Source organism: Podarcis raffonei, chromosome 4 (genome assembly GCF_027172205.1).
Source record: "Podarcis raffonei isolate rPodRaf1 chromosome 4, rPodRaf1.pri, whole genome shotgun sequence".
Classification (NCBI taxonomy): domain Eukaryota; kingdom Metazoa; phylum Chordata; class Lepidosauria; order Squamata; family Lacertidae; genus Podarcis; species Podarcis raffonei.
The window spans coordinates 8,236,211-8,252,223 of NC_070605.1; the positions used below are offsets into that span (position 1 = coordinate 8,236,211).

At 48.4% G+C, this 16,013-nt stretch overlaps 1 protein-coding gene across 2 annotated transcripts; it reads right to left on the reverse strand.

The window, feature by feature from the left end:
- Positions 1 to 397: 397 nt before the first annotated feature.
- DNAJB13 (DnaJ heat shock protein family (Hsp40) member B13) lies at positions 398 to 12,537 on the reverse strand. 2 transcript variants are annotated; one of them, XM_053385376.1, is made up of 8 exons: positions 12,369 to 12,534; positions 8,207 to 8,310; positions 5,969 to 6,130; positions 5,491 to 5,648; positions 5,042 to 5,155; positions 3,647 to 3,760; positions 1,455 to 1,531; positions 398 to 640 (listed from the first exon to the last, which is right to left on the reverse strand). In XM_053385376.1, the coding sequence occupies exons 1-8, from the start codon at positions 12,434 to 12,436 to the stop codon at positions 487 to 489; spliced, it is 951 nt and encodes a 316-aa protein (XP_053241351.1). In that variant the 5' UTR covers positions 12,437 to 12,534; the 3' UTR covers positions 398 to 486. The 2 variants fall into 2 exon arrangements, with proteins under 2 accessions (XP_053241351.1, XP_053241352.1); XM_053385377.1 differs by having other exon boundaries at positions 530 to 640; positions 1,455 to 1,553; positions 12,369 to 12,537.
- Positions 12,538 to 16,013: the final 3,476 nt, after the last annotated feature.

The following is a 16,013-nucleotide window of genomic DNA, read 5'->3' on the forward strand; positions in this document are numbered from 1 at the left end:
CAGGGTCTTTTCCAGGGAGTCTTCTCTTCTCATGAGGTGGCCAAATATTGGAGCCTCAGCTTCAGGATCTGTCCTTCCAGTGAGCACTCAGGGCTGATTTCCTTCAGAATGGATCGGTTTGATCTTCTTGCAGTCCATGGGACACTCAAGAGTCTCCTCCAGCACCAGAATTCAAAAGCATCAATTCTTCAGCGATCAGCCTTCTTTATGGTCCAGCTCTCACTTCCATACATCACTACTGGGAAAACCACAGCTTTAACTAGACGGACCTTTGTCGGCAAGGTGACGTCTCTGCTTTTTAAGATGCTGCTTAGGTTTGTCAGCAAATGAGCTGGTTGCATCTGTTTGTGGGGTTGAGGGTGCTTCTCCCCAGCAGTCGCAAAGAAGGACCAAAATCTGGCAAAATTAGTCAGCTTTTATTTCTTTGAAGAAAGAGGGGGTCACGGGAAGGAGCAAATGAGTGGACTTTCAGGGGGGTGGCGTTGCTCAGGTGAGGAGGGCATGTCTCAGCATCTCCTTCTTGGCTGGGGTGAGCCTTTGGGGGAAGAGGATGTCGAAGTACATGATGAGGTCCCCCTTACATGTGGGGTCGCTGGCCAGGGGCATCCCCTCTCCTGGCACCACCTTGAAGTACTTGGGGCTGAAGGGAAAAGAGAGGCCTGAGTCAGATTCAGCGGCTGGGGGGGGGTAGAAAAGGGGAGACACCACTGGGGATTGAACCAGGGGCTTCTGCATTCGAAGATGGTGCTTAATAATAATAATAATTTATTATTTATACCCCACACATCTGGCTTGGTTTCCCCAGCCACTCTGGGTGGCTCCCAACAGAATACGAGACTTTTAGAAGACATCTGAAGGCAGCCCTGTTTAGGGAAGCTTTTAATGTTTGATGCATTACTGTATTTTAATATTTTGTTGGAAGCTGCCCAGAGTGGCTGGGGAAGCCCGGCCAGATGGGCGGGGTATATATAATAAATTGTTGTTGTTAAAAATAGAATCAAACATTAAAAACTTCCCTAAACAGGGCTGCCTTCAGATGTCTTTTAAAAGTAAGATAGTTGTTTATTTCCTTGACATCTGATGGGAGGGCGTTCCACAGGGCGGGTGCCACCACCGAGAAGGCCATCTGCCTGGTTCCCTGTATCTTGGCTTCTCGCAGGGAGGGAACCACCAGAAGGCCCTCAGCGCTGGACCTCTGTGTCCGGGCTGAACGATGGGGTGAAGACGCTCCTTCAGGTATACAAGGACAAGGCCATTTTAGGGCTTTCAAGGTCAGCACCAGCACTTTGAATTGTGCTCGGAAACGTACTGGGAACTAATGCAGGTCTCTAAGGACCAGTGTTATGTGGTCTTGGCGGTTGCTCCCAGTCACCAGTCTAGCTGCCGCATTCTGGATTCCAGCTCTACAACTCTTAGGGTTCCTGGGATAAGGACTGTGGGCTGCAGGCACTTACTGTACGATGTCATTGAGAGGGATATTGAGCAGCCGTTCGTCGAGGGTCCTCACATCCACGGTGCATCCGGTCAGAGCCTGCAAAGCAAAGTGCCGGAGGCTGAGGGCAGGTTAGTTATCTGTTTATTAGATCTAAATATTGCCCTTCATCGTAAGATCTCAGGACGGTTCACAGAATACCAAGGTTAAGGTAGCCTAAATTTCAGACAGCTGAGGCACACTTAATTTCTGAATTACAACAGGAGTCTCCTGTGTGTGTGGTTTGGGAGCTGCACGGTCAGGGAAAAAACAATGCTGTCCAAGACTGCGGAGAGAATAATTGGGTGCACTCTTCCCACCTTAGATGAAATCTATGCTTCCAGGTGCCATAAGAAAGCTGCAGAGATAGCGCAGGATAGTGCGCACCCCAGAAATGATCTCTTTCAGCTTCTGCCTTCTGGAAGAAGGTCCAGGGTTATTAAGACTAGGACTGAGAAACAGTTTCTATCCAAATGCGATTTTGGTTTTAAACGCTGTGTAAGGTAGTCTTAAGGCTGCGGGTGGTGCTATGGGTTAAACCACAGAGCCTAGGACTTGCTGATCAGAAGGTTGGCGGTTCGAATCCCCGTGACGGGGTGAGCTCCCGTTGCTCGGTCCCTGCTCCTGCCAACCTAGCAATTTGAAAGAACGTCAAAGTGCAAGTAGATCAATAGGTACCGCTCTGGCGGGAAGGTAAACAGTGTTTCCGTGCGCTGCTCTGGTTCGCCAGAAGCGGCTTAGTCCTGCTGGCCACATGACCCGGAAGCTGTACGCCGGCTCCCTCGGCCAATAAAGCGAGATGAGCGCCGCAACCCCAGAGTTGGCCACGACTGGACCTAATGGTCAGGGGTCCCTTTACCTTTAAGATAGTCTCTATGGGAGTATATTGTATTTAATTATGGGGTATCAGAGTTTTTAGGGGGCTAACCAGGCTGGGATAGCAGGCTTGTTGGTTTCTGAATGTCTGATGTAGATTTTCAATTTCGTTGTTCTGTATGGGACAATGACAATAAAGGTTATTGTATTGTAGCGGAGTCACACTTTGACTCATGTGCTCAGAGAAGCTTGGCTTTCAGCTTACGACCAACATTTTGAGGACGGCTGGCTCTGTGGAGGAGTCCGTACTCCCTGTCCCTGCGTGAGTGCTGGCCCTGCCTCTGGAAGCAGAACGGGGCTTCACACAGAGAAGCGACGGGAAGCCTCCTTGGAGGGGTGGCGGCGACTACAAACCTAAGAATAAATGGGCTCTGCAGTGACACTGAGCACGCGGATGGAAGAGGATGTTGGGAAACTGTGTACATGCAGCTACTCACACAGAGTCAATTAAGGTTTGGCAGAGAGCCAGAAGGCAATCTGAAGGAGTAAGTCTGCCTGGTGATAACAGAGACATGGAGACCGCTCCCTAATTGGTCAAGCTCTCTCAATGGAGTGATAATTAATGGTCTACTAACTGGAATGTGTTAGTTCAGTGTTCAGAGGTTCAGTGTTTGAGTTCAGAGTTGTGTTTCAGTGTAGGAGTTGTGAGTCGTGTCAGAGAGAGCTAGCATAAGATCCGTGTTCTGTTCCTGTACATAGTCCACTGTATATAATAAACACCTAACTACAAGTTCCTGGTTCCTGATTCATCTATCGTGTCTGCAGCCAAGTTGCCAATTGCTTCTGTGGATTCTGCGTTTACTCTGCTAGGTCTGGCTAAGGTCCTGCAACTAGTCAGAAAGTTGCGAAACACCAAATAGGTTTTACCAATAGAGGATTGGCGACGTCGACAAAAGCAGGAAGGGACACGCATTTCTCGCCCCCCCTCCCCCAGTAGCGCTTCCCTCCATGCAGGCAGGCTGCGGGAATTCAGTTCTAGCTGTGCTCTTCAAACATGGGAATGAAATTCCCCCGCGAGACATTTCGTTCTCAAGCTGCCAGGGCTCACTGGTGAGAAAGAAAGGAAATCGAGGCCGGAGCCGAGGTGTCGGCCTTCAGAAGAGGCTGCCCGCTGCCCCTCTTCGCGAGTCTCTGCTGGGCAGTCTTCCGTCAGCTCAGGAGGGCGGGTCTCTGCATGGATCCTGAGACGAGGGTTAGTCTGCTAGGCTCCCCAGTAACACATAATAAGCGGAAGGGGCATTATTAGTCAACCTGGGGAGGAAAAGGGAGCTAATTTGGCTCCCGGAATGCCTTCATTACCTTCCCCAGAGGGAGGGGGGCCACATAGATCAGGTTATCGTCTTCTCTTTTAAACCTGGGATGGATCTTCTCCTTGACGATGAAGATGATGTCTGCTGGGATGATGTTTGGGCCCTGGAACGAAACGCAGGAAGAAGCCCAAAGGGCGAGGGGGGGGTTCAGACCCAATGGTTGTTCCTGGCATCTGCAGGGAGGGCAGAAGATGGGACCCACTGATCCCTTTGCCCACCACAAGGTGGGAAGAGTGCCCACACAGCGGCAAGGCCGGTCCCACCTCCCCACCCCCAAAACAACCAAGTGCTGCACTGGTTGGATTTCGACCTGACGTTATAAAACCCATGGCTGCAGTCTGGAGAAAAACCGCTCATGCTACAGCTATTGAGGCTGGGGGCAGGAGCGTTGCCCCTGCCTGGAAGCAAGCCCTGTGAGAATTACCGTATTTTTCGCTCCATAAGACGTGCCTGACCATAAGACGCACCTAGGTTTTAGAGGAGGAAAACAAGAAAAAAAATATTCTGAACGAAATAGTGGATGTATGATTTTTGTGGTTCATGCTTTGGCCACAGACATGTGATTTGACAATGAGTTTGGGGTAGCCCAATGCAAAAGTCCTGAGGATCCATGCTTTGTAACCATGTTTTTGCACCCCACGCAACAGTGGATGCGTGATTTTTTGGGTGCAGGCTGTAGCCATGGACCTGCTATGTGATCTGATGGTGAATTTGGGGTGACCCAATGCAAAAATCCTGAGGATCCATGGGCTTTTACCTCCCCCCTCCCAGGCAGCCTCCTTTATCTCTAGCGTCCCTTATCTCCCTCCTGATCCCACCGATCAACTGCTTCCTTTCAACACTCCCTTCTTTCTTGTTTGCCTTAGTGTCTTTTCCTTAGCTGGAGCAGTTTTTTGCTCCTCCTTTTCTTCTAATTTCTCCCCTCATTGCTTTAGTCTTCCTGTCTCCTCTCCTTGCAAGTTCGCTGTCTTTACCTCCCCGCTCCCAGGCAGCCTCCTTTATCGCTAGCCTCCCTTATCTCCCTCCCGATTGCTTGCCGATCAGCGGCTTCCTTTCAACACCCCCTTCCCTCTTTCAAAAAACAAACAAACCATGATCTGCTTTTCGCCCCTGGGCAATTCTGCTCCAGGGACCACGCATTCGCTCCATAAGAAGCACAGACATTTCCCCTTACTTTTTAGGAAGAAAAAAAGTGTGTCTTGTGGAGCGAGAAATACGGTACCTCTCCAGTTTTGTGGGGACTAACTTTAGCACAGGGTCGTGCGAGGTAACCCTCGAGTCGGAATCATTCTTCTCGTAACAGCAAATATTGAGATGGAATCGTGGACAGGGGCTCCAAGATTTAAGCAGCCTCTCTCCTCCCTCGCCCCCAAGGTGGCACTACCTGGTCTCCCTCCTCTTGAAAGGTGATCCTGGTTCCTTGTTTCCACCCCGGGCGCACATCGATGGTCAAGATCTTGTCTTTGATGGTGGAAGCGTGGCCGTCGTCATTCATGACCTGAAAGGTTTAGAGAGGAATCATGGAAGTCCCTGGGTGAGTGGCTGCCGAGACCACATAACACCGGCCCTGAAAGACCTACACTGGCTCCCAGTACGTTTCCGAGCACAATTTAAAGTGTTGGTGCTGACCTTGAAAGCCCTAAACAGCCTCAAAGGAGTGTCTCCACTCCCATCATGCAGCCCAGACACTGAGGTCCAGCTCCGAGGGTCTTCTGGCAGTTCCCTCCCTGCGAGAAGTGAGGTTACAGGGAACCAGGCAGAGGACCTACTCAGTGGTGGCACCCTCCCAGCAGATGTCAAGGAAATAAACACCTAAGGAGTTCCTTTCCTTACCCTGCGAGAAATCTTGATTTTTTTGGTGCACCCGTAGAACAAGTCCTCCAGCGAAAGGTAGAGATCTCTCTCGATCGGCGGGTCCTTCTTTTTCACTCCCTTCCCTCGCAGCCCCCCAAACGCCATGTTGACTTCAGCCCCTTCTGCAGTGTAGAACTCTAAGCAAGAAAAAAGTCAGTGTCAGGGCGGGTGTGTAGTGATTATTATTCTTTTTACACATTGCTAACTGAAAAAGTCGGGAGATGCCTGGGTGCCACCACTAAGAAGGCCCCTATAAATACTCAGAATTGTGGCAGCCTACCTTAAATGAAAGAAAGCAAAGGATGCTGGTGGCATTTGCAAGTTGCCGTCTGGCTTTTGATAACCGCACCCCCCGCCCCTCACCCTGTGGAAAGGGCTCTGATCTGGAAAATGCTCGAAAACAGGGGAGATCTGAGATGAGTGGAGTATCTTGACAAAACGCGGTGCTTGGGCCTACCAGCAAAGGGGTTGTCTCCTCCAAAGAAGTCCCGGAAGACCTTCTCGGGGTTTCCGTGGAACACATAGCCTTCTGTCCAGGGGGTGTCCACCGTAAACTCCAAGGGGATTCCTCCTTTGAGGCCTTCCTCAGCAAATTTGTCGTAAATGCCCTTCTTCAGTGCTAAGGAAGAAGGAGACAACAGGTGGGGCGGAGAGGGTTTTTTATTGTTTTTTTAAAATATTGTTATTGCTCAATTTCCAATAACAAATTATCAAACCATACAGTCACCTACATAACCCCCCTTTCCCTCCCCCCCAATGACGTCCCTCAGCTCCTCGCCCTGATTTCGCTTGCACATATTTTCTCTGCATATTATAAAATCATATATATCCTTACCTATCTGTCCTTTATGTTATCAACACTAAATTTGTGTATGTTTATTCAAAACCTGCCAAGGAGTCCAGTTCATTTTGTTGTCCTTTTAAATAATTTGTAAAAAGTTCCCATTCTTCCCTGAAGTCACAATTGTACTTGTCTCGCAATTTGTATGTCGATTTGGCCAGTTCTGCATATTTCATCAATTTTTCTTGCCACTGTTCTTTTGTCGGGGTTTCCTCATTCTTCCATCCTTGTGCTATCAAGACTCTTGCTGCTGTTGTAGCATACATAAATAAGTTCCTTATTTTCCTTGTCCTACAATCCCTAACAAAAATGCTTCTGGTTTTTTTGCAAGTGTCATTTTAAACCTTTTCTTCAATTCATTATATATCATTTCCCAATTTTTAAAAATGTCTTTACATTCCCACCACATACGATAAAAAGTCCCTTTTTTCTATTTACATTTCCAACAAATATTAGAGCCGGATTTATACATTTTTGCTATCTGTACTGGTGTTATATACCATCTATACATCATTTTCATGTAATTTTCTTTCAGAAGGGAACAGTCTGTACATTTTAAAACTGTTTTCCACAGTTCTTCCCAGTCCTCAAATTGTATATTATGTCCTATATCTTGTGCCCATTTGATCATGACCGATTTTACCTCCTCATCTTTTGTTTCCCATTCTAGCAAGATGCTATATGCTCTCTTCAGCAGCTTCACGTCTTCTTCTGTGACTTCCCTTTGAAATCTTGTTGTTGTTGTTGTTTAGTTGTTTAGTCATGTCCGACTCTTCGTGACCCCCTGGACCAGAGCACGCCAGGCACTCCTGTCTTCCACTGCCTCCCGCAGTTTGGTCAAACTCATGCTGGTAGCTTCAAGAACACTGTCCCACCATCTCGTCCTCTGTCGTCCCCTTCTCCTTGTGCCCTCCATCTTTCCCAACATCAGGGTCTTTTCCAGGGAGTCTTCTCTTCTCCTGAGGTGGCCAAAGTCTTGGAGCCTCAGCTTCAGGATCTGTCCTTCCAGGGAGCACTCAGGGCTGATTTCCTTAAGAATGGAGGGGTTTGATCTTCTTGCAGTCCATGGAGTCTCCTCCAGCAACATAAATCAAAAACATCCATTCTTCGGCGATCAGCCGTCTTTATGGTCCAGCTTTCACTTCCACTTGAAATCTAGAAGTGGTGTAACTAAACCTTTTCTTATTATCTTCCTTGTACAACTCATGTAATTGTCTATAATGTAACCAACTCTGAAAATTATCTTTGGCGTGGGAGCAGACGGGAGACAAGTTGGGACACGGAAGGTGGACTGCCTGATGGTCTGATCTACAGAGGGCAGTCCTCTCGTGGAAGGGTTGCCAGGTCCAAGCCAGTTTAAAGGTGAAGAACCCCAAGAAGGAAAAGGAGAAGGGGCCTCAAAATTTGCAGCTGGGCAGAAAACTGAGCAGGCAAACAGCTCAGCTGGTCACAGTCCTCCCACAATGGTGAGATGTACACTGTAGTTATCATTTCTCAAATTTGCATCTATGCATATAAATTAGCCAATCTGTGTCTCTTCCTGCGTTGAAAGCGCAGCTCAGTTTAAGAATGGTTTCGGTTTAAGAACGGACTTCTGGAACGGATTAAGTTCGTAAACCGAGGTACCACTGTCCTTGCACCTTACCCATCTGACTGGGTTTCCCCCATACGCTCTGGGCAGCTTCCAACAGAATATAAAAGGACACAACAAAACACCAGACATTAAAAAGCTTTCTGATAAAATAAACGACAGCCAAAGAAATGCATCATTAAATACTCAGGCAAGCGTCCTTGGCCCAGGGCCTTTCCAAAGAGCGCAGCACACACAGAAGAAGCGAATCCCCTCCTACTCACGATCGCTCAGGACATCGTAGGCTTCCGCAAGCTGCTTAAACTTCTCTCTGGCCCAGGGCTCCTTGTTCTTATAGGGGTGGAACTTCAAGGCCAGCTTCCGATAGCTGCAAAAAACACACACAAAGAGGTTGCTGCAGTCACAGAGCCAGGGGAAGTGGTCTTGTACCAACCAAGCTGGCCCATTGAGCTGAGTACTGTCTACAGTGCCAGGCATGGCCAAACTTGGCCCTCCAGATGTTTTGGGACTACAGTTCCCATCATCCCTGGCCACTGGTCCTGTTAGCTAGGGATGATGGGAGTTGTAGTCCCAAAACATCTGGAGGGCCGGGTTTGGCCATGCCTGGCACAGACAACAAGCATCTCTCCAGGGTTTCAGGTGTAGGATATTATCAGGCTTACCTGGAGATGCCTGTCTGGAGTCTCTCTCTCTCTGTGTCTCCCCTGCTCCCCTAAATATATACATTTAAAGACTCTTTCGCTAAGTGATTTTAACAGGCCTGAAAGCACCGGCCAAGTGTGTAATCCTTCCATTCAACTAAAAAAATTTACGAATCATTGTTCACATTTTACACTGGCATTGTCTCTGGGCAAGGAGATGGGGGGCATTGTCTTTTGGTTTGGGTTACCAGCAATTGATACACAAAAACACAAACACACATCCTCCTTTAAGACCAACTTGGTTAATTCCAACCGGGGGTCAGATCCACACACCCATCGACTTCTGTGAGTCAGATTCCTCCACCGAAATGAATGTGAACGAGTGGCCGACCAGAGAACATAGTAATAATAATTGCATATTTATTTATTTATTTATTTATTTATTTATTTATTTATATACATTGCAATATTTATTTATTTATATACATTGCATATACAATAATAATAATAATAATAATAGCAGCAGCAGCACTGCTGCATCAGGCCAGTGGTCCACCTGATAGCTTTCGCCTCCATAAAATTGCCTAATCCCCTTTTAAATGAGCCCAGCGATACATTAAAAAGCAGCACAACAGCAGCAGCAGCAGCACCGTTAAGCCCTAAGCATAAAAGGGACCCCGACCATTAGGTCCAGTCGTGGCCGACTCTGGGGTTGCGGTGCTCATCTCGCTTTATTGGCCGAGGGAGCCGGCGTACAGCTTCCGGGTCATGTGGCCAGCAAGACTAAGCCGCTTCTGGCGAACCAGAGCAGCGCACGGAAACGCCGTTTACCTTCCCGCCAGAGTGGTACCTATTTATCTACTTGCACTTTGACGTGCTTTCGAACTGCTAGGTTGGCAGGAGCAGGGACCGAGCAACGGGAGCTCACCCCGTCACGGGGATTCGAACCGCCGACCTTCTGATTGGCAAGTCCTAGGCTCTGTGGTTTAACCCACAGCGCCACCCGCGTCCCAAGCCCTAAGCATATGTGTGTACAAAAACACACAGGGGATATGGGTATCTTCAGCAAGTTGTAATGTGCTGGACTAACACCTGGGAGACTCAGCAGCTTTGCCTTCTACACAATAGAAAGTGTCCTCTCATATTGTATCACAGTGTGGTACATTGGCTTGACAGCCACAGACAGAAATTCTTTACAGAGGGTGGTGAACACAGCGCATGATATCATGGGCTGTCACTGTCAGCAGAAACCGCCCCCCTCCTCTCTGGAGAATCAGCAGAGAACATCAGCAGATTCTTGGAATGGGAGGGGTGAAATCTCCTCAGTCACCTGAGCCCACTAGATGACATTGCAAGGGATCGTTGCCTTAGGAGAGCGAGGAAAATTCTCAGGGACGATTCACACCCTGGCCAGCACCTCTTTAATCTTCCACCCTCGGGAAGGAGATAGAGAAGTATAATCAGTTGTACCAACAGGCTAAAAAACAGTTTCTATCCATGGGCTGTTAGGCTGCTGAATGGAAAATAATATAGTGCAACTGACTTTCAGGGTTGGTGTGTTGTGCGACAAGCACACAGAGTGCAATGAGATTGAGTGTTTTGAGGGGGGAGGCTTGGTTAATTTCACTGTACACAGGTGGTACATTGAAGAAGAAGAAGAAGAAGAATTTGGATTTGATATCCCGCCTTTCACTCCCTTTAAGGAGTCTCAAAGCGGCTAACATTCTCCTTTCCCTTCCTCCCCCACAACAAACACTCTGTGAGGTGAGTGGGGCTGAGAGACTTCAAAGAAGTGTGACTGGCCCAAGGTCCCCCAGCAGCTGCATGTGGAGGAGCGGGGAAGCGAACCCGGTTCCCCAGATTACGAGACTACCGCTCTTAACCACTACACCACACTGACAATAAAGGTATTAAAAAGAGAGAGAGAGAGAGACCCAGCAGGGCTGGATTTTGGGGTGGTTCCCCTGTGCAGGGTGCTGAAGTTGAGTAGGCACAAAACGGAGGAGATCCCTAATTGAGAAGATCCTTTGGGAGGGGCATCAAATGTCAGCCTTTCCTAGGGTGGGCTGCTACCAAAGTCACCCAGGTTAAAATCCCCACTTGGCCACGCAGCACCCTGGGGTGTCCTTGGGTCGGTGGTGGTCTCTCTGCCTGACAACCTCCCTCCCTTACAGGGATGTTGTGAGAATGCAATGTGGGGGGGGGGGAGAGAAGCATGAGCGCTCCTCCAAGGAAAGGGGAGGGGAGTGGCAAGAAGTGTAATAATCAGTGCTTTTTTCTGGGGGGGGGACGCATACCCCTAAATATTTTGTGAATCTTTGTACTTTTGTCCACTTACTGCATTTATTTTTCCCAATTTGAACTATAAAATGGTGCTTTTCTTGAGTCAGAATGACCCCTAAATATTTTTTAAGAATGAAAGCACCGGTGGTATACAAATTCAATTAATAATAATAATAATAATATTATGTTATGTACTGAGTTGAATAGGATCCAAAATGCAGCAATCTGATTGGTCCTAGAACAATAGGATCCAGAATGCAGCCGTCTGATTGGTCCGCAGGAGCCACCCAATCCAACTCCAGGTGGAAGTGAATCCACAACCTGATTGGCCTACACAAGAATCCCAGAATTAGCCAATCACGTGGGCCCATTGTGTAAATAATGTATATTAAAGCAGACATTTCGGGGGAACTTCCATTCTTCACTATTCTGAGCTGAATAAAGAGCATGAAATCCACACTCGACTCTGAGTATATTTCAGATTACATCACTGAAAATTAGGGCTGCCATATGTCCGGGTTTTCAACGGCGGAATTGCTCAACAACTTTCATCTTTTCCTAAGAAAAGCTCAACAAAACAAAACAAGCAAACAAAAGAAAAAAATCAACAACTTTTGGGGTGTCCTGGTTTTTACTTTTTGAAATATGGCAACCCTTCAAAATGCCCGCATCATGCCTCAGTGAGACGTCTCCATCATTGCAGCTCCAGCATCTTATCAGCATCAGAAAATGCCCTCCTGCAAAGACCCAATAGACCCAAAACATCCGTTTTTGCTGGGGCAAAAGGAGTTTCCCGTGCAAGGAGACTCTTGAGAATCCCATGGACTGCAAGAAGATCAAACGCATCCGTTCTGAAGGAAATCAGCCCTGAGTGCTCCCTGGAAGGACAGATCGTGAAGCTGAGGCTCCAATACTCTGGCCACCTCATGAGAAGAGAAGACTCCCTGGAAAAGACCCTGATGTTGGGAAAGATGGAGGGCACAAGGAGAAGGGGATGACAGAGGATGAGATGGTGGGACAGTGTTCTTGAAGCTACGAACATGAGTTTGACCAAACTGCGGGAGGCAGTGGAAGACAGGGGTGCCTGGCATGCTCTGGTCCAGGGGGTCACGAAGAGTCGGACACGACTAAACAACAACAATGAAATGGGTACCCTGATGTCATGGTGATTGACAAGGTGCGTGGCCTGTGGTGGGCAGGGGAAGGTAAGGATCCAGCCCACTGCTCTCAAGCAGATCTGTTTCCAGAGTTGATAGGAGAGGCAAGGAGAGGGGGCTGGCAGGAATCAGGGGCCAAACATCCCCTGGAAAAGCCGTGCGCAATGTCAGGTACCCCAAACATTTTTTAAGGCAGAAACGCACTGGTAATAATAATAAGTGCATCGCGCGCATAGATAGGGGAACGTGTGCACGCAAACGCCACCGCGTGGATCCCGCATGTGCCCCAAGCACGCACACACACGTGCAGGGACCCGTGTCCCGCAACCCCTCCCGGGTCTCACGCCTTCTTGATGTCCGCATCCTTGGCGCTGCGGGTGAGATCCAGGACGGCGTAGTAATCCTGACCCATCGCGGCGCTTCCTCCCGGGCCAGGCCAGGTCCGGCCCGCCTGCTCTGCCCACTCGACCCCGCTGCCTCGCCCGTTGCTAGGGACGCCGCCCGGCCCCGCCTCCCCCGCCCGGCGCGGTGCATGGCGGGAGTCGTAGTCCTTTTGCGCAGCTGGCCGCGCCCGGAGCCCCATTCTCTGCAAGCTTTCCTATTGCTGCGCCGCCGCCGCGTGCATTTGCTGCATGCTTGCAATTGCTGCGCCGCCGCACGCACCCACCACATGCACTTGCTGCGTGCTTGCTTTTCCCGCACTGCTGCATGCTTGCAATTTTGTGCAGTCGCATGTTTGCGACTGCTGCAACCGCCGCACGCACCCGCCGCGTGCATTTGCTGGATGGTTGCATTTGCTGCGCCACTGCACGCAACCGCCACATGCACTTGCTGCGTGCTTGCATTTCCCGCACTGATGCGTGCTTGCAATTTTGCGCGCCGCCGCGTGTCTTGCGATTGCTGCGCTGCCGCACGCAACCGCCGCGGGCATTTGCTGCATGATTGCTATTTTGCGCGCCCGTTCATGCGTTTGCAATTGCTGCAACAAATGCATGCGGCAGTGCAGCAAATGCAAGCGCATGCACCCCTTCTTCCGGCGCCGGCGCGTTTCGGGACGAGGAAGCCCCAACGGGGAAAGGCTGAGCTGGGTGGCTTTTAGAAACCCCGGCAGGCAGCTCCGCGCTTCTCCCTCTCCAAGAAGCAACGCTGGCAACGGGAGCTGTGGCTTTCTGCGGAGTTTCCCTGTCCCGATGCGAAGGGAGAGCAAGACCTCAGCGCGCGGGGCAAAGGAAGGGGAGGACTATGTAACTGCGGAACTCCTTCCCGCAGGAGACAATGCTGACCACCAACCTAGAGATCTTTAAAAGAGAAGCGCACCAATCTGTGGAACGCAGAGCTACAACATCGATGTCCACTGGCCAGGATAGCTCTGCGCTCCAAATTTGGAGGCAACAATGCTTCTTTCTAAACTCCCTGGAAAAAACAGAAGGGGAGAGTTGCTCTTGGGCTCTGGTCCCGCTTCCTGGTTTCCTATCAGACATCTCTTTGGTTCCTGTGAGAACAGGATGCTCAGCTGGACCAGATGGGCCATTGGCCTGATCCAGCAGTCTCTTCTTATGTTTCTTTTCGAGAGCCTCCGAAAACGTTCAAGAGGAAGGAGCAACTCCCAATTGAAGAAAGGTTTCGGAGTTTGGGACAGTTTTTAATTCAGCAAATGCATACATAAAGTAAATGTCTTCCCACCTTCGGCTCTTATCGAAGTTCCAGGGGAAGAGACTAAAAGCTAAATGTCATTTCACAAGTGGAATTAGGCACATGATTGCAGTAATAATGGCCAAAATGCTGGGGTTTTCTCTCCAGAGCTTGCTTTTCGTACTTTTAAGAAAGGATTGGCAAATCTACATTGCTAGACAATCCCAACAGCATTATGCAGCATTTTAATGTTATTTGTACCCCTAATAAAAAAAAATATAGAAGTGGAGTGGGTAGGATTTTTGTTAATGTATGAGCATTTTAAGCTTGTTGCATTATATATTGCTTTGAATTTCCTGGTTTCATTAGTTTCTATCTGTTGTATTTTATCTTGTGAAGTTGCATCAGGGCTCTCCCACCATATGAAGTGACTAACAAATGTAATTATGAAGCATCTCAATATGTTGTTGTTGTTTAGTTGTTTAGTCGTGTCTGACTCTTCGTGACCCCCTGGACCAGAGCACGCCAGGCACTCTTGTCTTCCACTGCCTCCCACAGTTGGTCAAACTCATGCTGGTAGCTTCGAGAACACTGGTAGCTTCGAGAGAAGAATCAGAAGGCCTCTGCTTCAAGATTCTGGAGAGCTGCTTTTCAGTCTGAAAATCTTCTGATAAAAGGGTAGTATATAAATCTAATACAGTGGTACCTCTGGTTACGTACTTACGGTAATTCGTTCCGGAGGTCCATTCTGCGGGTTGTGAACGCTGGGGGTTGCAAATGTGCATCCTGCATGGATCATGTTCGCAACCCAAGCATCCACTGTATTTTGTGTAGAGTGGTACAGTGGTGCCCCGCAAGACGAATGCTTCGCAAGACGAAAAACCCGCTAGACGAAAGGGTTTTCCGTTTTTCGATGCGCTTCGCAAGACGAATTTCCCTATGGGCTTGCTTCGCAAGACGAAAACGTCTTGCGAGTCTTGCGATTTTTTTCGCCTTCCCCCCTTTTTTCTAAGCCGCTAATAGCGTTTTAGCCGCTAATCCGCTAAGCCTTTAATAGCCGCTAAGCGCGCTAATCCGCTAATAGGGTTGCTTCGCAAGACGAAAAAACCGCTAGACGAAGAGACGCGCGGAACGGATTATTTTCGTCTTGCAAGGCACCACTGTACCTCAGGTTAAGTACTTAATTCGTTCCAGAGGTCCGTTCTTAACCTGAAACTGTTCTTAACCTGAAGCACCACTTTAGCTAATGGGGCCTCCTGCTGCTGCCACGCCGCCGGAGCCCAATTTCTGTTCTTATCCTGAAGCAAAGTTCGTAACCTGAAGCACTATTTCTGGGTTAGTAGAGTGTGTAACCTGAAGCATATGTAACCCGAGGTACCACTGTAAATAATAAAAATCTGGCTAAACGGACAAATGTTCTGACCTGTCCTGTCTTCCACTTCAAACACATGTACTTGATCACGTTGAAGTAACTGGATGTGAGAAGGGGATGGTAACATTCATGAGAGTAAATCACTCAGTGGATGAGCTAATCGTAGGCGCACTACAAGCCAAGCCAATTGCTATAGCAGTGGCCCAGTGCTCAGACTCCATCTCTGTTCAATGCATGTCAGCTCAGTTGTCTTTCTGTAAGTCTGAGTCGTCAGTCTGTTGGTATTACTTGTCCAGTGTTGTACAGTGAATTGCTAGGATTTATATGGAGGAACATATATACTTGTATGTATCTGTATCTGTATATGTCTGTATCTATATCCAGAACTGTTTGACTGAGCCTTATCTTCCACAACAGTAAACCATTCGGACCTTAAGCTGCTTCCCTGGGGTGACAAGTACTGGGAGCAACTTCCACTGCCTTGGCATCTTGTACTGTATCAGATTCCTGACTGATCACTCTCTTCATCAACAACGAAGTTACAGGAACTGATGTTGCGATTTTGTCTTTGTTAAGTTACAGCAGGTGGGGAAGCCTTGGCCCTCTAGCAAGATGTTGCTTAACTACCAACTCCCGTCAGCACTAGCAAACATAATGGCAGATTGAAGAATTTAATTCTCATATCTTTAGTTGTTTCATTTGAATTAACTATTTTGTTTCTTTTTATTTTGTTGTTATCTACTCGTCTTTTGGATAGGGCAGGGTATAAACATAGTTTAGTGAAAACAGAGTGTTTCGGTTCCACCAGACTGCAATAGACCCCACCAGCTACTCTTCCTGTGTAGCTCCTGAAAAGTAATTTTTGCGTTTTGTGTTATGAGGTCAGATGAGAGAGCTGAACCCTAATTTCGTCTTGTCAAAGATGAAAGGAGGCCTGGTGAGAGCCTCAAATGACAAAAAACTACCCTCCGCAATTGGTTGTTGG